Consider the following 20,205-nt stretch of genomic DNA (forward strand, 5'->3'; position numbering starts at 1 on the left):
AGAAATTTAAGTTGAACGGCAATTATGAGTGAAAGTGAAGAGACATCGAAACAAGCTTCAAGCTCTTCTATTAACGAAATTATCATTGTAAATTCTGGACCATCTCATTGCTATAGAAAATGTCTCAAGAATAAAACAGAGTAAGCATAACTCAATGTATATGTAAAGCCAAGAAAACTGGATAAAAAATATCTTGAGAATTTTAAAGCACTAGCATTTAATACATTTCTCAGTCGTTGCTGACCTAAACATGTAACCCTACCACATAAGTCCCATGAGACCATCTTTATTTTTCCTGACCCTTGGAGCAACTCTCTGTTTGAACATGCCAATTTGCTACTTTTACTTTTTGCAGGATATTTTATGAAAAACCTGTCTTGACACCACAGTGTGGGGAATCCTGGCACTGAGCCTTCACGTTTTATGAAATGAATCCATTAATTCCACAAGTGATCATACAGTTTTCTTGTAGCTGGCATAGTCTTTCTAAACCATGAATCACTATTGGTCTAGGAAACTTTTGTGTGCAGAAAATAAAAGAAGATATCAAATTTCCTTATATAATCCATAAAGCAAATGAAGGGGTTTACATTTTAAGTTCTGTCTGAAATCAGTTTGGCATTTAACAGTGAGCAAAAAGAAAGCCCAAGTTATATATATATATATACAATCAATTTTAAATTTTAACTTTCCCATCTTCAAAACATTCTCTTTCTACCAGCATTCTGGAGGAAAAGTCATACAGCTTTTTTCTTCAGCTTTTACAATGTCAGATACTATTGCACTCTCCATTATACATTTCTGGGCAATGGCAATTGCTTGCTCATTTTTCAGTTTTCCAAATACTGAGCTCTGTAAAACATCTAATACCGCAAACCACTTCCTTTCTAGTCATGTGAGGGAAACAGAGGGAACTAAGGACACAGCAGGAGAAACATGTCATGTTTCAGTAAGAAATGAGCTAGGAGCAAGTAAGGGGCTTAGGAGTTTGCCCCTATTTGCAGACAAACTTGTTAACAAGGTGATTACAGCCTGTGGGGCACTCCTGACAGGAGAAGAGAGGAAAAACTTTGTCTGTGTGTCCATCTATGTTTATTATACTGTATGAGGCATTATGCTGCCTTTCTTCTAATTTCCACTGTGCTGGGTTGCTCCGATTTTAACCTGTGCCTACAAGGTGATGTTGCATATACACATATGTATGGCGTGTTCTATTGTGTGATATGTGAGCTTAATTCTTCTGTCTCTTTGCTTGAGGCACCAAATCCAGCATGGTTGCCTCTGGTGTGAGCGCTGAGATTGATCCCTATGCCTGACTTGAAGTTAGCCTGACAGGGCTACCCAGGAAGCCAATTACCCTCTGATGCTGCTCCAACACCAGTGAGTGACAGGCTTGTGGACAGCTAACTGATGTAGTCTTGGCCAGAGTGGTGTCCCTGGAATTGCTGCTCTTTGCTTCTGCACACTACAAAAAGACTAGTGCTGTTGTGCTAATCCATTTTTAAAGCAATAGGCTTACATCTGTCTTAGCCTTTGGCTTTTCCTTGAGCTAAAATTGAAGATAACCATCCTACCAAAGTTGCATTTGCCACTGACCGCTGGGAAGGGCACAAACTAGCCAAGCTAATAGAGTTTGGTGCATCACAGATATTTTCTGACTTCTCCCTTGACAAGTCATGCAAAAGGAGTTCCAGACATAAGCTGCAGTTCAAATTATGAAGACTAGTTCACTTTTGTATGCTTTTCTCCACCACTTAGAAACAGAAATTAGTCCTTATGAAATAACTGCAAAATTGTCTATCTAACTTTTTAACTCCAGTTTATCATCTACATATCTGTGCATACCCGTGCATGTCTTTTAGCTGAATGGATTACTTGCTCATTCTGGTTGAGCCTGGAGCTAGAGAAGAAGCTGACTGACCATGGGGCTAGCATCCTTGGGTTGTTTTAGTGCCCAGGTCTGCTAGATCCTTCAGCAAAAAGAAAGATGCTTTCAAATTGGAACTGTAAGGTGGACACATTGAGACAGCTATAAATGCTACTGCCTGATGTTAGCCGTTGTACTGTAATCCAGTCATTGACTAGAGAAAAGCCTTTATAAACTTCTGCCCAATGTGTTTGAATAAACTACAGTTGGTATTAGCATTCTGTGGAAAACTATTGAATCTAGGTTGGAAAAGTAAGAATTTGCATATAAGCAGAATATAATAGAGAGATCTCCATTTCTTTTAGCAGGACAATTTTTTTAAATTTCTTTTCCCCTGCTTTTTACAAAAATAATTTTGTGGCTTAGCAAGGGTTTGTGTTATAGTGAGGTTTGGACAGAAAATGCATAAATTACACATGAATTAACATTTTGATGTTATTGCTATGATGGTTAATCAGAAAACCTCAGATGATCTAAAACATGTTTACTTCCTGCTTTTCTATGCTGTAATTTGATAATCCACAAAAAAAGTATGGTTACTGTTATTTTGAGTTTTGTGCCCTGCACATAAGAGCATTACAGATATACTTCCTTTTGCTTTACATGGTAATTTAGTATGTGATAAATATTTATCTAGGCACACTGCGGTGTCTGCATTACTAATAATTATCAGAAGTGCTACCAGGAATGTGGATATGAAACCTATTTGTATGGTGCGCAAATTTTAAGTGATGTTAATCATGCTGAATATGGGTTAGCTGAAAGTAAAAGGCCTAAAAGAAAAATCCCAGCACTGTTCAATGTCTCAGGAAGCACCTTTTCTCAGCTAGTCAGGTGAGATCAGGAAAGTTGAGCTTCCTTTCTATAATGCCAAATCTTATGCTGGAAAGGAGGAGAGGAAAAGGAGAACTGGGAAGTATTCCTTTGAGTAGGCTTAAATCTACAACTCTACTAGAAAATTTTTAAAGATCTTCAGCTGAAAAAAAAATTGAAGGCCAGTGTTAAAAAATGGTTGTTTGTATAACAATGATCAAAATTGTATGAAAAGAAGCTATATTGAAGTTACAGCAGCATGAGACAAGAAGAACTTCAGGAGAAAGAAAAGTCTTTCCATTTTTCAATTGGAGAAACTATTTCAGTAGTGCATCATATGCCAAGTTTAAATAGGCACTAATAGCATGGGCTTTAATTTTTCCATGTGTTCCATGAGGTCCAGCTCTGTGACCTGCTCCACCTGAAAGCTCTGGAAAGCATCACACCAGTAGTAGTACATCTGTGGAGTTTTAATTAAATCAGATGTACACAATTCTGGTTTTTCTGGGTTTTGTTAATAGGATTGCTGAAGAGTACTCGAGTTTGCTCTGGCTGGGTATCTAAGCCTATTAGAGTTGCTTCTTCTGTAAGGAAAGGCTAAACCAGAATCAATGCCATCTTCATTTTCTGTGGTTTACTTTCAAAGAGATTTTTTCTCTTGTCTCAGAAAGTGAAGGGTTGCAGTAAAGGATTATTCTCTGCATTGTTAGCATAAACATAATTGAGCTTTTGCTGTTGCTCCTTTCCCCTCATGATCTCCCCTCATGGTTGCTCCTCCTCTCCTCTCATGATCTTCCCTCATGGCCGCCCCTACTTTCCCCTCACGATCTCCACTTATGGCCCCCCCTCCTTTCCCTTCATGACCTCTGCTCATGGCTGCCTCTCCTTTCCCCTCATGATCTTTCCTCATGGCCCACATGATCACCAGTCATACAGTTCTAGTGTCAACTGAACCACACAGCTTGGTGTCATCGGCAGACTTGCTGAGGGTGCACTCAATGCCACTGTCAAGTCACCGACAAAGATGTTGAACAAGACCGGTCCCAACACCAATCCCTGAGAGACACCACTCGTTACTGGCCTCCAGCTGGACATTGAGCCATTGACCACTCTTTGTGTGCAGCCATCCAGCCGGTTCTTTATCTACCAAGTGCTCCATCTATCAAATTGATCTCTCTCCAGTTTAGAGACAAGGATGTAGTGCAGAACAGTGTCATAGAATCATAGAATCATAGAATAGTTAGGTTTGGAAAGGACCTTAAGATCATCTAGTCCAACCCCCCTGCCATGGGCAGGGACACCTCACACTAAACGCAGCCTTCTCTTCTCCAGGCTAAACAGCCCCAACTTTCTCAGCCTATCTTCATACGGAAGGTGCTCCAGTCCCCTGATCATCGTCGTGGCCCTTGTCTGGACTTGTTCCAACAGTTCCATGTCCTTTTTATGTTGAGGACACCAAAACTGTACACAATACTCCAAGTGAGGTCTCACGAGAGCAGAGTAAAGGGGCAGGATCAGCTCCTTCGACCTGCTGGTCACGCTCCTTTTGATGCAGCCCAAGATATGGTTGGCTTTCTGGGCTGAGAGCACACATTGAAGCTGGCTCATGTTCATTTTTTCGTCGACCAACACCCCCAAGTCCTTCTCTGCAGGGCTGCTCTGAATCTCTTCTCTGCCCAACCTGGAGCTGTGCCTGGGATTGCTCCAACCCAGGTGTAGGACCTTGCACTTGGCATGGTTAAACTTCATAAGATTGGCATCTGCCCACCTCACAAGCATGTTGAGGTCCCTCTGGATGGCATCCCTTCCCTCCAGCGTATCAACCGAACCACACAGCTTGGTATCATCAGCAAACCTGCTGAGGGCACGCTCAATCCAACTGTCCATGTCACTGACAAAGATGTTGAACAAGATCGGTCCCAACACCGATCCCTGAGGGACACCACTCATTACTGTTTTCCAGCTGGACATCAAGCCATTGACCACAACTCTTTGCCATCCAGCCAGTTCTTAATCCACTGAGTGGTCCATCTGTCAAATTGTTGTCTCTCCAATTTAGAGACAAGGATGTCGTGTGGGACAGTGTCGAAGTCAAACACTTTGCTGAATTTATCATATTATTATCAAAGACATATTGAAAGTCAAGCATCTCTCTTATGTCTTTCCTAAATTAAGGTCAGAAAGGTGGAATTGGTGAGCCCTATGAATGAGGTACAGCAGAAAAAGAAGCTTATATATTTTTGAGGTGTTCAAAGGTAGAGATAGTTTAAACCGGAAATTCTTCTTATGAAAAGTATGACTGATTGTGCTGTGATATTTGGCATTCAGTATATAAACACTCTACTTGGAGAATCCTCTAAAGGGATGTTTATGTTTTGAACAGTCTACCACTTCATGGGTCCAATATACGTATCTTCCAACAACATTTATTTGTTGGCTTCACATCTTTACTAATAAAATGGTCATAGTAGAAATAAGATTGATGAGATGGCCTATAGAAAGTTACTTAAGGGAGTATGATGGCATTTTCAGTTCCTAGATGAATAAATTTTTACCTTTGATATTTGATTTTGCTGGCATTTCGGCTGTGGCAGATTTAGAAAGATGCTACTATATCTCACAAGCAATCTGCTGAGTAGTGGTTTCAATGTATGAATATTTCTGGGCTTTAAAGAATAAAAGTCTTGTTGAATATGGTGCATTTATGAAATTAGTCAAATTACAGAGTTGGGCTAAATATGTGCTATCATGAAATGTAATTAATGCATGCTTTTCTGAAAGGCAATTCTGAAATTCTGATGAGCTAAAATGTTTCACAAACCTTTGTTTGACCTTATGGAAGAGGGGAGAAAAAAAACCCAAAACAGTTGAATGAGTGGAACGCCATTTAGCTATTTGCCCTTTTTGTTTCAAAATAGGTTTTCTTTCTCCTTTCTTTCTTCTGTCTGTAAAATTTTGAATGTTTCTTTTGTTTTTTTTTTTTTTTTCTTGTAAAATGAGACCTAGATCTTCATTCAAAATGTAGCTTTATGCAGATCAGGCTTCCCTTCTAAGTCAGAGCTGTCTTACTTGTCAAGCTCTGCTGTTTCATTTTGGGTTTATTTACTTAGAATTTTTCCCTTTTTTGTTTGAGGACAGGCTTGGCAAAGCAGGCAACCCTTGCCTCCTTCCATACTCAGACAGCTTCTTCCCTTTCAGCAAAGCTTTCTTGTATAGCCCAATCTGGACTTCCAATGTATAACAGCTGCTGGCATAACTCACAATATTGAAGTAGACAAACTTCTCCACATATTGGCTTGTTGCCCACTTTCAGCATCACTTTATGTTAATGATGTAAGTGTTAAGCAGTTCTGTGTGTTTTGTAGTACAGGACTCAATGTCTTCCTGTCCAAAACCTCAGGCTAGCAGAGCCACCTCAAAATTTATGTCCAGCTTCTGGTGTACAAAAAAATACAGGTTTCAGTCCTGCCTCCTCCATCAGGATACCTTAATACAGTTTAAAAGCTTCTTTAGTACTTCTTAAAATGCAAGCTAAGGTAGTCAAAAAGCTAATTTCTGGGTACAGGGTGGTTTAGCCAATAGATGCCAAAACCTTTTAAAAGTCTTTTTCCTGTGGACATGTAAAGCTGTACAGAAGGAAACTTGAAACACCTGTCTTAGATGTGAGAAGTGAGTCTGTCTATAATTTTCACCTATAGCCCCTCATCAGTCTCCTCTCTAAATATTCTGTGTAGGTCTTTCCAGTTTGTGTGAATGATGACCCAATTCCTTTAAAACCTTTGGTGGTAATTCTGATCAATCATATCGACTATAAAGGGCTGAACTGGCCAACTGCAACAAGAGTTTCTGAACTTGACAGCAGTCGTTCATTAAGCCCAAATAATTTCAGAGCAGTGAAAGCTGTTCATAGATGTTTTCCTTACCCCCATCCCCCTGCCCTTCTAGCTTTATTTCAACACAGACTTGAAGTCTTAGATTCTAATGTAACCGAAGGGGGAAAGGAGCTGCAGACATGATTTTCATTTCTGATTTTCTGAAAACTTCAAGGGCAAGAGCTGAGGGATCACACCCAAACACCAGCTTAATTACATGTTCATTAGAAATATCTGCATTCTATTTTTACTACTTCCAAAATATCACAGTATAATATCACCTACACAGACCTTCACACCAAGGTATATTCATGCCAGTGAGAGGACTATATATAGCATTCTTGTGGTTTGCACATAAAAATATTGATTGAAAACTGTAGTTCCAATTTGAACAGATTTGAAAGCTTATTGTAGTTCTCAGTGTCTGTTCATACAAGTTGAACAAGTTACTACTTATTTATATTTGCCAATATTATGGTCCTATTATTAATCAGATATTACAGCATTTGGCTGCTTTCAGATTGATTTGAATGACATGTTCTCCTTCATTGTTAATTAGGTGCAAGCTCAGAGATCTAAAAGACGAGTATAATTTGGTACATTTCCTCTAAAATGCCTTTTATGTGAGAGATTTGAACCAGAAACATGAAATAGTTCTAACTTGTAAAGTATTGAAATCTTAGGTTTCTGAATGCTTTTTCTTCATCAGCTGCCTGCATTTAGAACTTGAAAAATAATTTACCCATTATACGAGAATTTATATATTTAAATTATATTTACATAAGAAGAAAACACTCTCTTCAGCTTATTTAAAGAAAAAATCTTTATCACTTTCTCAGTATTAGAGATCTGCCGGGATAAACCAGATACACCACACTGGATCAGAGCTGCTCTGGCCAAGCCTATTATTTCTCTCTCTCCATCCCCAGTAGCTTAAGGAGAAGGTTTAATGAAGGAGGAAGCTTACAGAAAATTTCTCTCTTTAATCCCTGAAAAGGCATCCAGATTTTATGTCACATTGCAGCTTCAGTATCTCCACTCTGCTAGTCCAGGACAGTTAACTAGTCAAGTGATAACACTGGTAGAATCTTTCACAGATAATGGTGTTAAAAAAACCCCAAAGACTAGTTTTAAACCGAAAACGTTATCAGTTCATGCTTTTAATTCTTTCTACTAAAAAATTTAGAAGGATATAATGCATTCTGAATACAGTTAGATGGCTCTAAGCTTCTTTACGTCAGTATTGTACCTGTAAAATACTATTTATCAATGCAACCGCAGTAACAAATGGTTTAGAATATTTTCTGGTTTTCTAGACAAAAGTCACATAATTAATACAGTTGAAATAGGATAAAAGTTTTGCACTGAAGACATCAAAGGGTTCTCTAATGGGGTTTGTCCCATGCCAAATTTTGCAGATGCCATAATGCAATTATACTGTAAAAGAAAATTACAGAGAAAAATGTGCAGAATTCTCAAGCCAGTGGAAATACCTCAATGTGTTTATCTTCTTCTCTTCAGCAATATATTATTATTGTCTTAAAAATCAGTTTATGTTACTACACCTTGAAGCTTAGAAATCACATTCATTTCTATTCAGGATGTGGGAGAAGAAAGTGTAATTGCTTTCATTTATGGAAAAGGCTCAGCCTGAGGTGAATAGGATTTAAGACCCTTCCATAACTTTCACTTTTTCTATTTGTTAATTTAGGTGATTGCCTCAACATGTTGATTATTTGCCATAAAGAGAGTAGGCCTTGGTGAGAGTGGAAAATGGGAGTAAATATGTTTTTTGTTTCTCTCTCTGAACATGATTTTTGAGCCATCAAGAGCAGCCAGAAGTGCTTCAGAAGAAGGGAGTGGGGTTCTGCAAACACATAGATGTTGTACTGTGGCTTGGGATCCCCATTTGTAGATGTCTAACTCTGCCCATGCCTCATGGAAGGTGCTGTGGTGTCTTGGTGCTGCAGGCTCAGCTGAGGCAGGAGGCAGACATTGCCTCCATGGATCCAGCCTCAGGCGTTGCATATCGCAGACAGAAAGTGCCTATCTGTGATCTGTGTACCTGAGAAGTTTGCTTTCTGATGCTCTTATTCCCGTAACAGCATGGTGAGTGCCTCCAACCTGAAGCAGGGAGCGCAGCTTTGAATAGATTCTGTTAAGGACTGTGGAGGAATAAGTTAGTTCCTCTGCATCTGGCAGCTGACTGCTTGATAAAACAGGGAGTGTGGTGGCAATTTCTTGAAGACAAGTGTTCTAAGGCTTTCAAGAAATGCAAGGGAATGGGTTTCAAAAAGCCACCAATTAAAAGAAGCCTGATTATTCAACCCCCCCCCATGGCAGGGGGGTTGGAACTAGATGATCTTAAGGTCCTTTCCAACCCTAACTATTCTATGATTCTATGATTCTATTCAGGGTCTGAGAAAAGTTATGGCCTAAGATTGCTTATTTTGCATCTCTATTAAATTCTGATTTCTTTAGGTGACAAAGCACTTTCGACTCGCATTAATTTCAGTGTGATTGAAAGTGATCAAATACCTTAGGAAATAAGTCTTGTAGATTTTGGGGAATTTGGTAGAGAAAATGGAACCACACAGAGCCTAAAGTGTGTTAGAGACTGTTTCTATACTGTAACTCTGGGGTCAGATTCTATTGTCGATGTCAGATTCTGTTACATCCATGATTCCTATAGCTGCTCCTCCTATGATGCAGGAAAATCTTACTTGTTATGTAAACCTTTGATAGGTAATTTTCTGTTTTTCTGTCTCTTCTGTACATAGACAACATATATGATGTTCAGTAAGACCTTGGAAGCTGTGCTTTTGCTCAGACGTTTCTGCCAAACAGAAGCAATGGAAATTTTTCTACAAATAATTTATTTACCAGTCTATCCCTTAAGTATTTTTCTTTTATTTTGACACTTCTCTTGAGAGTTCATTTGGAACCTCACCGTTGTTGTTTTTTTTTAGCGATAACCCCTTCTTCCTGACACATGAAAAGCACAGAGCACTCCTTTGCCTCTCCCTTTAGATGCAAAGACAGTATAAAAAGCATATTTAATTTTTAACTCAAAGTATGCAAAATTGATCTACCCACCCCCTCTTGATGGTGTTAACTGAAATAAATTAACAAAAAGTACTTTGATTGCCTTTTGGATTGGGCAAACTGGAAACTACTGAAGAAGTCATGTGTTTGTCTTGGTGATAGTTTTACTAGCATGAAAAGGTTGTGAATGAGCATGAAGAAAGTTCGGAATTAATACATAAATCACCCTACTCAACCACTCACCCTTTGCAGAGGATATAGTGTGTGTCTGCAGACTTCACACGTCTTTACATTTATCACTTATACAACGGGGCAGCTTTATTTTTGTGCTGGAACAGATGTTTGTGGGAATTTCATGCCTTTTGTAATGTTTATTTGCCTCTCACAAGGCTTCCAACTCTTTTTACATAAAATCAGTAGCAAAGCTAAGTCCCTACCAGTGTTTCTCTGCCTCTTCTGCTTTTGGTAAGTGATTAACTGTTTCATTTTCTTAGATTTATTTCATTTTGAAAAGTGACACCTATGAGTAGGCAGGTATCAAAATGACAAAGGTTACAGGGAAAACTTTTCCAACACATAAAGTAAGCAGGAGAATAAAACATTTAGCTTCTTTAGAAGAGACTGCAAAACTTGGTCCAAATTCTTAAATTTTGTAGAAGTATAACATGCTATCCTTTTATATTCTCATGTTGTCGTTGTTGTACGTAGGAACTTTATCAAAAACCTAAATGTCGATTCTAATGAGGTTTTCAAAACATTTCTAAAAAAAAAATACTATTGTTAGGTTTTCAATTATTATTAGTAAACCAAAGTTCCACTTGCTTATTATCTTGTTTGTTTGTTTTTCGAAACAGGTGTGTTTTATGAAGTTGTTCAGAGCTTCCCTAGAGTGGAGGAAAATGTGCGAGTGGATTCACATGTAAGCATCCACAGGTGGAGAAGGCATTCAGAGTCTCTCAAATCAGTTGACACCAACAGAGCTAGCCTGGGACAGGATTCCTCTGAGCCAGGGGGTTTCACGGATTTGCTGCTTGAAGAGGGACATGATAACACCACCCAGATTGAGGTAGGAATTAATTCTTTTTTTTGTATTAAATGTGTTGCTTTTGTTTGGGGGTAAGTAAAAAAAAATTTTAAAACATTTATTTCAGTGTGCTTGAACATTGATAGGGAATGAGAAACTCATGGTCTTTGAGTTTGTGATCCTGCCAGCATATGGAAGCCTGTATTTTTTCCTGTTCTGAGATTTGGAGCCTGTGTTTTCTGATGTTTTGAAGAGAGTTTGTAGAGGATATCTGTCTCTTTGCTGGAAAACAGTTATGGGAAGTCCTATGTTCTAGCAACTCTTGCTAGAGATCTTGAAAATTAAGTGTAGTATTAAAATAAAATGGAATTCTTTCTTAGAAGTTGGGGTAAACACCTCAATTGGTCAGAACTTGCCTGGCCTTTACTGGAGAGTGATAATCGGACATGTAGAGGAAAAGGTCCTAGAGAAATGAGAAATAGGGGGAAAAAATCAGGTTAGTAGTTGAAAAAATTCGCTCATACTACTTGACTGTTGAGCTTCCAAGCAAGAATAACGCGGATCAAATCCATCTGTGTGAAGTTTTGGGACATTCTCCTGGTTTACAGCTTCATTCAATCTCTCTGTTTAAAAAAAAATATTAACTGCCAGGTTGCCCTCATATAGCTATAAATATAAATGCAAGTGAGCACCAGTTCTGCTTTTAAAGCTGCTCTCTATTCCAAATAATGTAGGGAGAGCAAGAGCTGACTATAATGTTATGTTGTGATTGATTGGTGCAAAATGTCTCTGCCTATGATGATGTGTAGGATTTCTGCTATTTAACCGCAGTGGTTCTATATAAACACACTGGCTGAATTGATTTTGTCTTTATACACAGATAATAAGTGTTAATATTATAATTGTTGTATTTTTATTGTTTTTCTTTTTTAAGTATTAGTAGAATCTACTTTTTTTTTTCTTTTTTTCAATAAAATGCAGCTTGGAATAAGCTATGCTTAACATTTCAGTCTTTATATTCTGCTTTCAAAGCAACAGTGCTGTTTATTTTTCATGTCTGAGGAGCTCATTCTCAGACAAACAAAACAGCTTTCAGATTTTGGGTTGTTATCTTACGCGATAACAAAAGCAAAGCAATATAGAACCCATTCGTAGAGACAATGCTGCCTCTTCAGCATGAGTCAAAAAATAATAATGCTTTCTGAGAGGTGTGTTTTGTGTTTGTTTTCTAAACTTCCCAGTTTGCACAGTGCTAATTATGTTTCTTCTTGCATAAACATGGAAGTGGCTAGTTGGTAAATTGTATTTTCAAATTCAAATTGTGTGTTGATTTCATGATTTGTGTTTTGCCCTCTGTAATACCTATCTGGCTGTACTTGAAGCATTTCTCTCGGGCACACCACAGATTGATCCTGCTTCTAATTATTTTAGCAGGTAAAGTTGAAATTGTCTCCATGGTATAGGGAAGTTTGTGTATCTGATCTTTCTGTGGTTTACTTGTAGATCCCCATGCACTGTCTCTGTTCAGTTGAGTTCCAAGCTCTTATGAAGCAAAATGGGTCAGAGCTCCCACTCTAACACTTGTACATAGCAACATTTAGGAAAAGTAATGAATACTTGTGAATAGACATATGTAGGATGGTATTTTTCCAGGGTCATCTTTCCTGACAGATTAATGGCCTTATAGCGTCTTAACCTCAAAAGTACATCACCCTTTCTGAGTTTATTAAATTCAGGTTTTGTGTTCTGTGGTAGCCCTCTCTTTTGCACGGTCCTCCCAGCACAATAAAATGAGTTGTGGTTTATACATTATCGGATTCCATTGTAAATCCCTACTACAGCACACAGGCATTTTACAAAAATCCTTGATGCCCACTTTATAGAGGAGGTAAAGCGTACAACAGATATTCACAGCAGAAGAATCCGTATGTAGCAAAGTCCTCTCCTGCTTGGAAGCTTATGAGTAGTGCTGGAGAGCATATTGATTTGTTTGGGTTTTTTTTTGTTTTTAAACTCTTCAGTGTACGTTGCAGTTCTCGCTGAAGAAAATCCAGAGGATGAATACTATCTATCACTCATATTTAATGACACTACAGAATTACAACATTCCTCCCTCACAGATACTGTTTCTCTCTGAAGTATTTTTGTAGGCTTGCTATGCAAATGTGGAAGGCTGCTTTTACAGGAAGGCTGACAATGAGCATATCTTTAATTTTCACTTGATATTATTTTCTGCTCTTCCTTATAATGATGAATTTACTTTTTATCGAGCTTTTAAAAAAAAACAAACAAAACAAACCCTACCCCTCCTTAACCCTGCCTAAAACTCGCCAGACAAGTACAAAAAGGAAGGCAGTATGCAGGGATTTCTGCACACTGTTTAACTCTTCCCTGTGTTATCAAATCTATACAATCTTAATAGTAAAAATAATAAAATTAACTTGAGTGAAGCATAGCTTAGTTCCTCTGGCTTTCCTTGATATTTTAAAGTAATGAGATTTTTCATTTATGTTTTCCCATTGGATGTACTGGGAATTGTTCTGTAACTTCACAGGTACAGTATGCTCCCACCAGCCCTAATTCAGAGGCTATTTTAGCATCAGCTTGAGTGAAAGATGAAGTTCAGGGCTTCAGGAACAGTTTTAGAAAGTGCACTGTAAATTGTTTTATTACATCCTTTCAGTAATCAGGGTGGACCCACTACTATATGTAGGAAAGAAAATGATGGTCAGGTTGCCTTTAGAGTTGCTTTCTGTCTGGTCCAAAAGCCTAAGCAATAAAGCCATTAGGGACTCCAGGACTTCACTGTCTCTCTTCACATCTCTGTTTTGTCTCCTGCATTTCTTTGGCACTGTGATTCAGGGCAGAATTCCTGCAAAATGCTGTACATATTCAGATGCTTTCAAGAATAAAGATGTTCTCTTGAACTGGACTCTAAAAGCTGAACTGCATTGCAGAGACTAGCAGAAGCGGTGGCTATAGCCATTTGATGTGCAGGGCCTTCAGAAATGGGGAGAGCCTGGGGCAGAAGAAAATTAGTCCCATTGTGTTACTGGAGAACAAGCACTTTGTGGTCTACAGATGTGGTGTTGTGGCAGCACAAACTCACAAACCTGGAGGTGCCAAGAGAAAGGCAAGGGACAGGAAGAACAGGTTTCTGCTGCAAGCCAGATTTTCTAGGCATATAGCATTTGTGATCTTTCCAGAGAGCTAATAGCAAGTTGGAGATTTTAGGGTAAAAATAATGTATAACAAATAGCTATCATGAACACTTGATTAAACAGTACAACAATCTTGTAAGGTTTTTTGGGGTTTTTTTGTTTGTTTGTTTGTTTTCCTAGTTTAATAAGGTTATTTATAATGTGCCAGTTAGGAACTAGAATGTTGTCAATCCAAAAAGGTTCCTAGGGATGGAGGTTGGTTCCACTTGCTTTTTTGCAATTGGTACTTTAGAGCCCCAAAACAAAGGAAGGAGAACATATAAGTCTCTAAGACTATACTCTGTAAGAGATTTAGTAAGATTTAATTCCCACTACGTAATATATCCAGAGAGAGGAAGCAAGCTGTGAAGAGGGGCAAGTGTAAAAAGGGTGAGATCCCATCTTGTACAGGTAAGCAAAAATGTTACGGTCCTAGAGAAGTCCCTGAAGCAGATAACGTTGGGACAGGTGATGAAATAGGTTGTCAGAATGAGTCTCCCTTTGAAGATGGGAGCATCCATCCCTAAGGATCACAAAACCAAACATTAAAGTTTTCTGCCTGGAATAACTTTGGGACTGTCAGAAGCTGAAGTGTTTCCCACTAAACCAGAGGGAGTTTTCCAAGTCTGTAATCATCCGAATTGTGTCCCATATGCACTAACTAACTGGTGCTCAGGACTGGCCAGTGCAAAGGCAGCCTTTATGGTCCTGCGGGTGCTAGGCTGAGAGGGGAAATGTGTACTGCATTGTAGTGACAGTGATTATTATGAGCATATTTGAGAAACTGGGTGGGACATTCAAAAATGAAAGGCCATTTAGATCAACAATTCTTTGTTCTAGAGAGTTTGTTTTTTGAATTCCTGGGATTTCACACACCACCACCAGCCCCAAAATTTCTTGAGACTCTTGTCTCCAGTCTTGGGGGTTGGTGTTGGCTTTTTGTTCATTGTATAATCTACCCTTTTGTTTATTGTGCTCAGGACATTTAGAAGTGCCTTTTATTTAGAATAAAATAAACCTAGGAAATGCAATGTGTACGGTGGAATTTGTTGCTATGAACACTGCAAGTCCTTGAAAAAGCAATGAGCATGAAAATGTGTCTGAATATGTCTAGTTTGCCATATCCTCTTTCAAGCAAGGAGAAAAATCGGAAAAATATACTACCTTTCTTCACATACTCTTATTATAGAAAAGTATGCTTTATAATACCTCACTGTTAACAAGTAAATGAATATTAATATTGTTAAAATAAACTGAGATTCATGGTATGACCAATCTTCTGTTAATCCTTGAATCCCTGTAGCCATAAAGGTAATGAAAGTGGGTAGCAGAGATTCTCACCTGTTGCTCTTTTGCATTTAGTGGAAAAGGAACTGATCCCTGAAATTCATCTAGAATAGATGTTGGCTCCCCAGTATCCACAGATGCATTCCTGTTTTCCTAGAATACTTGCTAATGTAGGCATAGACACTGAGCACTGTAAATACTTAATGATGCATTAATATTTTAAATAGTTTAAAATGTGCACAATTTTTCAAGTGATACCCTGCAATTATGGCTGTGTGGAGTTTCATACAGAGGTGATTTTCTTTTGTATTTATAATTTTATCTCTTTATCCAGGTTTTCCCTAAAGCAGCATCAGGTTTTGTAAATTTCTGGGCAACTTTCTAGGTCCCTCACTTCAACGTTCTCTGTCCCTGACCCTTGTGACTGCTTAAACTCCAGTGAATAGTACGATGCTGAAAAGTAAAATATGGAGATTGAAATGGAGCAGTCTCTAATATGTACCTTGCATTGGCATTAGCAGAAGATGACAAATTTTGCAAAGTAACTTTGCAACACGTGAGCTCAAATTTGTTGCCACAAACTTCAAATATCAAAAAGACATACAGTAATAAAATGATAGACTAAATCACAGTCAGGCTTGAGCTGAGTACATCCATGCTAACTGTAAGATTTTATTTGCACTGTGGAAAGAGTGAGGAAAAACATTATTTTTAATATAAAGTCTTAGAACAGAATGAATGATTGCAACAGTATAACAGGAGATTCAGTTCCAAGCAAGAAAAACCATGCTGAGCATGCTAATTCAACTTTCTCCACCCCTCCCAACATAGTACTTGTAAGCAAAGAAAACTGGCTATTTCAGTGCAAAACAAATTTATTTTTTCCATAGTGAAGGGATTCATTTATTCTTGTGGATGTCACTGATATCTCCTGCCATTCTTTCTCCCCCCCCCCCCCCTTTTTTTTTTTCTTTCCTCCTGCCTTTAATTTCTTTGCATGTTGTTTGGAATGTAAATTTTAGTAATCCCTGTAGTTCAGGCTTGCTCTTATCAGAACATGGATGGGATGGATTTCTTACTGACAGCAGTCTTTTTGCTTAATTTTGTATTTTCTCGCAGAGATTCTGCTCAGAAGAAGGCTTCTCCCTTATCAGTCCCAGTCATTCATAGAAGTGAAGTTGTTTGATTTTGACTGGCAAAAACAACAGAAGGGATTGAGTTTTACAGTCCTTGGGATTTGAGAGCAATTACTCTCAACTACTGACAGCAGTGCCAGCATGCCCATTGCTGTGTTCTTACTGCAAGTCTGAGCAAGTGGAAAAAAAGTGATTAAGATTAAATTTCGTTCAGCTGGACAAATGATAAGGCAGTCTTGCAATGGCTTCTCTAATGCACTGTATTAAAAGTAGAAAAACTTGTTCATGCATAATTGAAGCCTCAAAACTAAACAGTATCTAGTCATACGGTGAGGTGCTAGTTTCGTCAAGCCTGCCTTTGTTTTGTTCCTTTTTCTTTGTTGTTTTCTCTTTCTTTGTGGGTATTTTTTTTTTTTCCATCCCAATGCTTTAATGCCAGTTGGAGCTGAAGGGCTTAGAACTAAAGAGAGATGTTGCTAATATTTTATTCCAATGCCATGGTTCTTCCAATTTACCAAGAAGAATGTTCTGTATTTAAGAAAAAAATCCTTATTATCATATAGTTTAATTAGTTCTGTTCACTTTCTTTCTCCCAAGCTATCAGAGAGACATGTTTTATTTCTAAAGTCTGTTTTCTGACTTGACATCTTTTAGAGCCTTTAATTACCTATGTAGAGTTGTCTGCTTGTTTAGCTTTTGAATTTATAGTTCAAATATTTTGTTTAAATAGTATTTGTATCTTCCTTTACCTTTGGTGATCCTCAATAATGTGAGAGTGGGTTCCATAGGCAACATTTTGATGTACTTATTCAGTGTAATAAAATCGGGGATGCTATTGATCTCTACATCAAGGCAGAATTCTTTAACACATAATCACACCTTAATGTGGATTAGAAAGTATCAAAGAAATACATATTCAGTACAAACCTTTAACCAGATTTTAGGCTTTTAATTTGTATTTCAATTAAAGCATTAGACATATAAGTAGGGAGGAATGAAGCTTTGAAGAAAAAAACTCTTTCACTGAAGTGAAAATCATTATCATAACAAAAATCTCACAACACAAGTTGCATTCATTCTAATTCTTAATTTTTAGGAAAGTATAGTTGTTTCTTCCTCACAGTTAATAATGACTACATCATGTGCTTTTTACTTTTTTTTTGTGTGTGTGTGTGTGTATGTAAAAGATTCATTCAAAAGATGGAGGGAAAATCTGAGCTCCTCCTTGTAGGCTTGAAAATATTTTTCTCAATCTTTGAGTATAGCTCCAGCAGTTCCAGGGCTAATACTACTGTGACTAAAAAATGCAGTTTTACGGTTAAAGGTGGTATTACATCAAGTTTTCTGCCGTTACAGACTATCTGATGTTTTCTTATACCATTTCATGTTCAGTTGTATTTAAAACACAGTTGTCTTGCTGATTTTAAGCCAATGTAACAAGCCCAGAAGTCTCTATTTGGATGTGTGCTGTTCACGGCTTTGTTTCCATGATGTTCTAGAGGATTAAACAAGCGTCCCATATGATTCCTCTCTACTGAATGTCATTAAACTGTGAAAGCTCTGGAGCATATTGACACTGGATGTTGCAGAATGCCAGAATTTACAAAATTAGACAAATTCATGGAATAGAAATTTGTTAAGGATAATCAAACACAGAGTTTCTGAAAAGCAGATCACTGGAACCTACAAAAAATGGTGAATTGCCACTATTTTGCCACAGGTCCTTCACTCTCCCCAGGCATTGCTCCCAGTCAGTTCTGGGGACCAGACTAAGGGAATGTTTGCCCTGAGAGAGTACAGCTTGTGTTCTTGTGCTCTATTTGGTATTCACTCATTAAATTCAATGTCATATTGTTATTTTCATATAGTTAGAAAATATAATTCATAAGTTAGAAGCTTGAAAGTTACAACAGAGATTTAGGATGTACTGGAGGAACAAACAGTCTTGGGAATATGCTGGAGTTACATTGAAATTATTGTGGACATACCCTTAGCTTTTCTTACGCAGCAGAATATTTAGATGTCATTTTTGTTGTAAGACCTAAAATTTGCTGTTAGATGATGTAGCAATTGAAAGCTAAGATGTATAGGATTTTCTTACAGTTTTTCTAAATAACTTTTATTACACTTTTTCCTTAAAAAGTTGTTATTGCTATTTTTAAATGGTTTTATTTACACTTTTCAGGATATTTTTTTTAGAAAATTACCTTGTGACTTTGAAGGTGGAGAATATAATTTATCTTCAGGAAAAAAAAAAAAAATCTCCTTTTTTCAAACTGAGTCAAGTTAAAAAAATGTGCCTTACTTGTGACATTAAGGAAGTTGTTTTCACTTTTTTTTTTTCTACTTGTCTGGCTGAGTTTTTGACTACTGATGTCACACTTTCTGGCTAGCCAGAAGACTGATATATCACCATATTATTTTCTTGCAGGCTTTCAGTTGCAAAATGGTAAACTAGACAAAGCTTCATATCTTTTTGTATTCAATGTATTAATTGCTTGCTTAAGTTAAGGTCACTTTGACACTTGCACTGGGTCTTGCTGCAGTCTTCAGCTGGACTAAATTAATTGTCAGCTCGGCAAAAAGTGTAGCAATGAGCCTGTCAACATTTCCATTATTCTCAATCTAAACTCAAGGGGTGATGGTTCTGCTAGTAACTCAGGTATAGCTGAAAAAGGAACAGGTGAAGATTGGAAGTGAGACCCATTCTCTTTTCCTTTAAACTCGGGGGAAGAAGAGGGAAGGAAAGAAATTAAAAAAACAAGTTTCCCCACTCTTAAGTGCTCACAGCTCTCCATGGTAATCCTGAGTTCATTTCCACATGCTTAGCTTTGTTGGCACACGAGGCATTTAATTTAACATATTGAAAATAATGAATTTTTATAGCAAGGAAGGAGACAAAGGATTCAGAATTTAATGGAATCTCCCTTTGAATTATTTTGATGAAAATATTTTACATTTCCATATCCCTTTTCATCTCCAAGTTCCTAAAGCACATGACAATTAATCCAGAATCACTGAACTTATGACTGAATAAAGCTAGGAGCGGTATCAACAACAGACCTTGTACTTTCTGAATTAATTCAGTCATGCATGCCTTATCCCTTGCTTGAAGAAGAAGTCTGCAGAAAATGTGTGACTGTGAAAGCTGGGAAGGTCTCTCCAGTCACGTCCTTTCTGACCCTTTTCACTATGTTCACCTGAAGTGTCCTCATGAAGGAGACTTGTGTCGATTCAGTCATGCAAAAAGCAGAGGGTGATGTTCCTATCAACCCATACAAAACAAACGGCCCTAGCTAATTCAGCAGCACACAGCAGATTGTGCATAGCTGGTTGGAGCAAGTGGTGAGGTGAATACATTACTGAGTTGTTAGTGCAGAGGAATTTGGGCAGGTAAGTAAACAGTTGTTACGCTAAGCCCCATAATTCCAGTTTGCATAACACCAATTCTTAGATTTTCAAAGCTGTAGGAATTCTGCTGACATTGATGGATTACTCCATGCCACTCTGAAAATCTTTCATGTTTTTGTAACATGGGAGTGTCAGTTATCTGTTCTCCCAAAACAGTTTTTTATTACTTGGCATCTAAGCAGATGGGTACATCATTTTAGATTTGGTCAGGCACTTCTTTAACTGTGTGTAAATTTAGTAGTCATAACTTGAGAGCTTTCAGCATTTATCAGGAAGTCAGTGGCCTGTCTTCATTGTGATTGCAAGAGTTACACTCACTTTTCAAAGAGACTAAGTGGAGTCAAATCTTAAAATTCATATAAAGAGGGGGATCAAAGTTAAGAAGGTACCATTTGCAAGATGTGCATTTATCCTTCCAAAAATCCAAGCTAAATAGTGAAAATACTGATGAAACACTTTTAATAGCTGTAATATTTCATAGAACAAAAAT

General features: G+C 37.8%; 1 protein-coding gene across 1 annotated transcript in view; it reads left to right on the forward strand.

The window, feature by feature from the left end:
• PLXDC2 (plexin domain containing 2) overlaps positions 1-20,205 on the forward strand; it is a gene marked incomplete at both ends in the record, with an annotated part of 267,272 nt that overhangs the window by 113,040 nt on the left and 134,027 nt on the right. The window contains one exon of the mRNA XM_080611015.1: positions 10,512-10,723. Within this exon, the coding sequence (XP_080467141.1) occupies positions 10,512-10,723 (212 nt within the window). The remainder of the gene's footprint in view (positions 1-10,511; positions 10,724-20,205) is intronic.

Source organism: Psittacula echo (assembly GCF_963264785.1).
Source record: "Psittacula echo genome assembly, chromosome: 2".
Taxonomy (NCBI): domain Eukaryota; kingdom Metazoa; phylum Chordata; class Aves; order Psittaciformes; family Psittacidae; genus Psittacula; species Psittacula echo.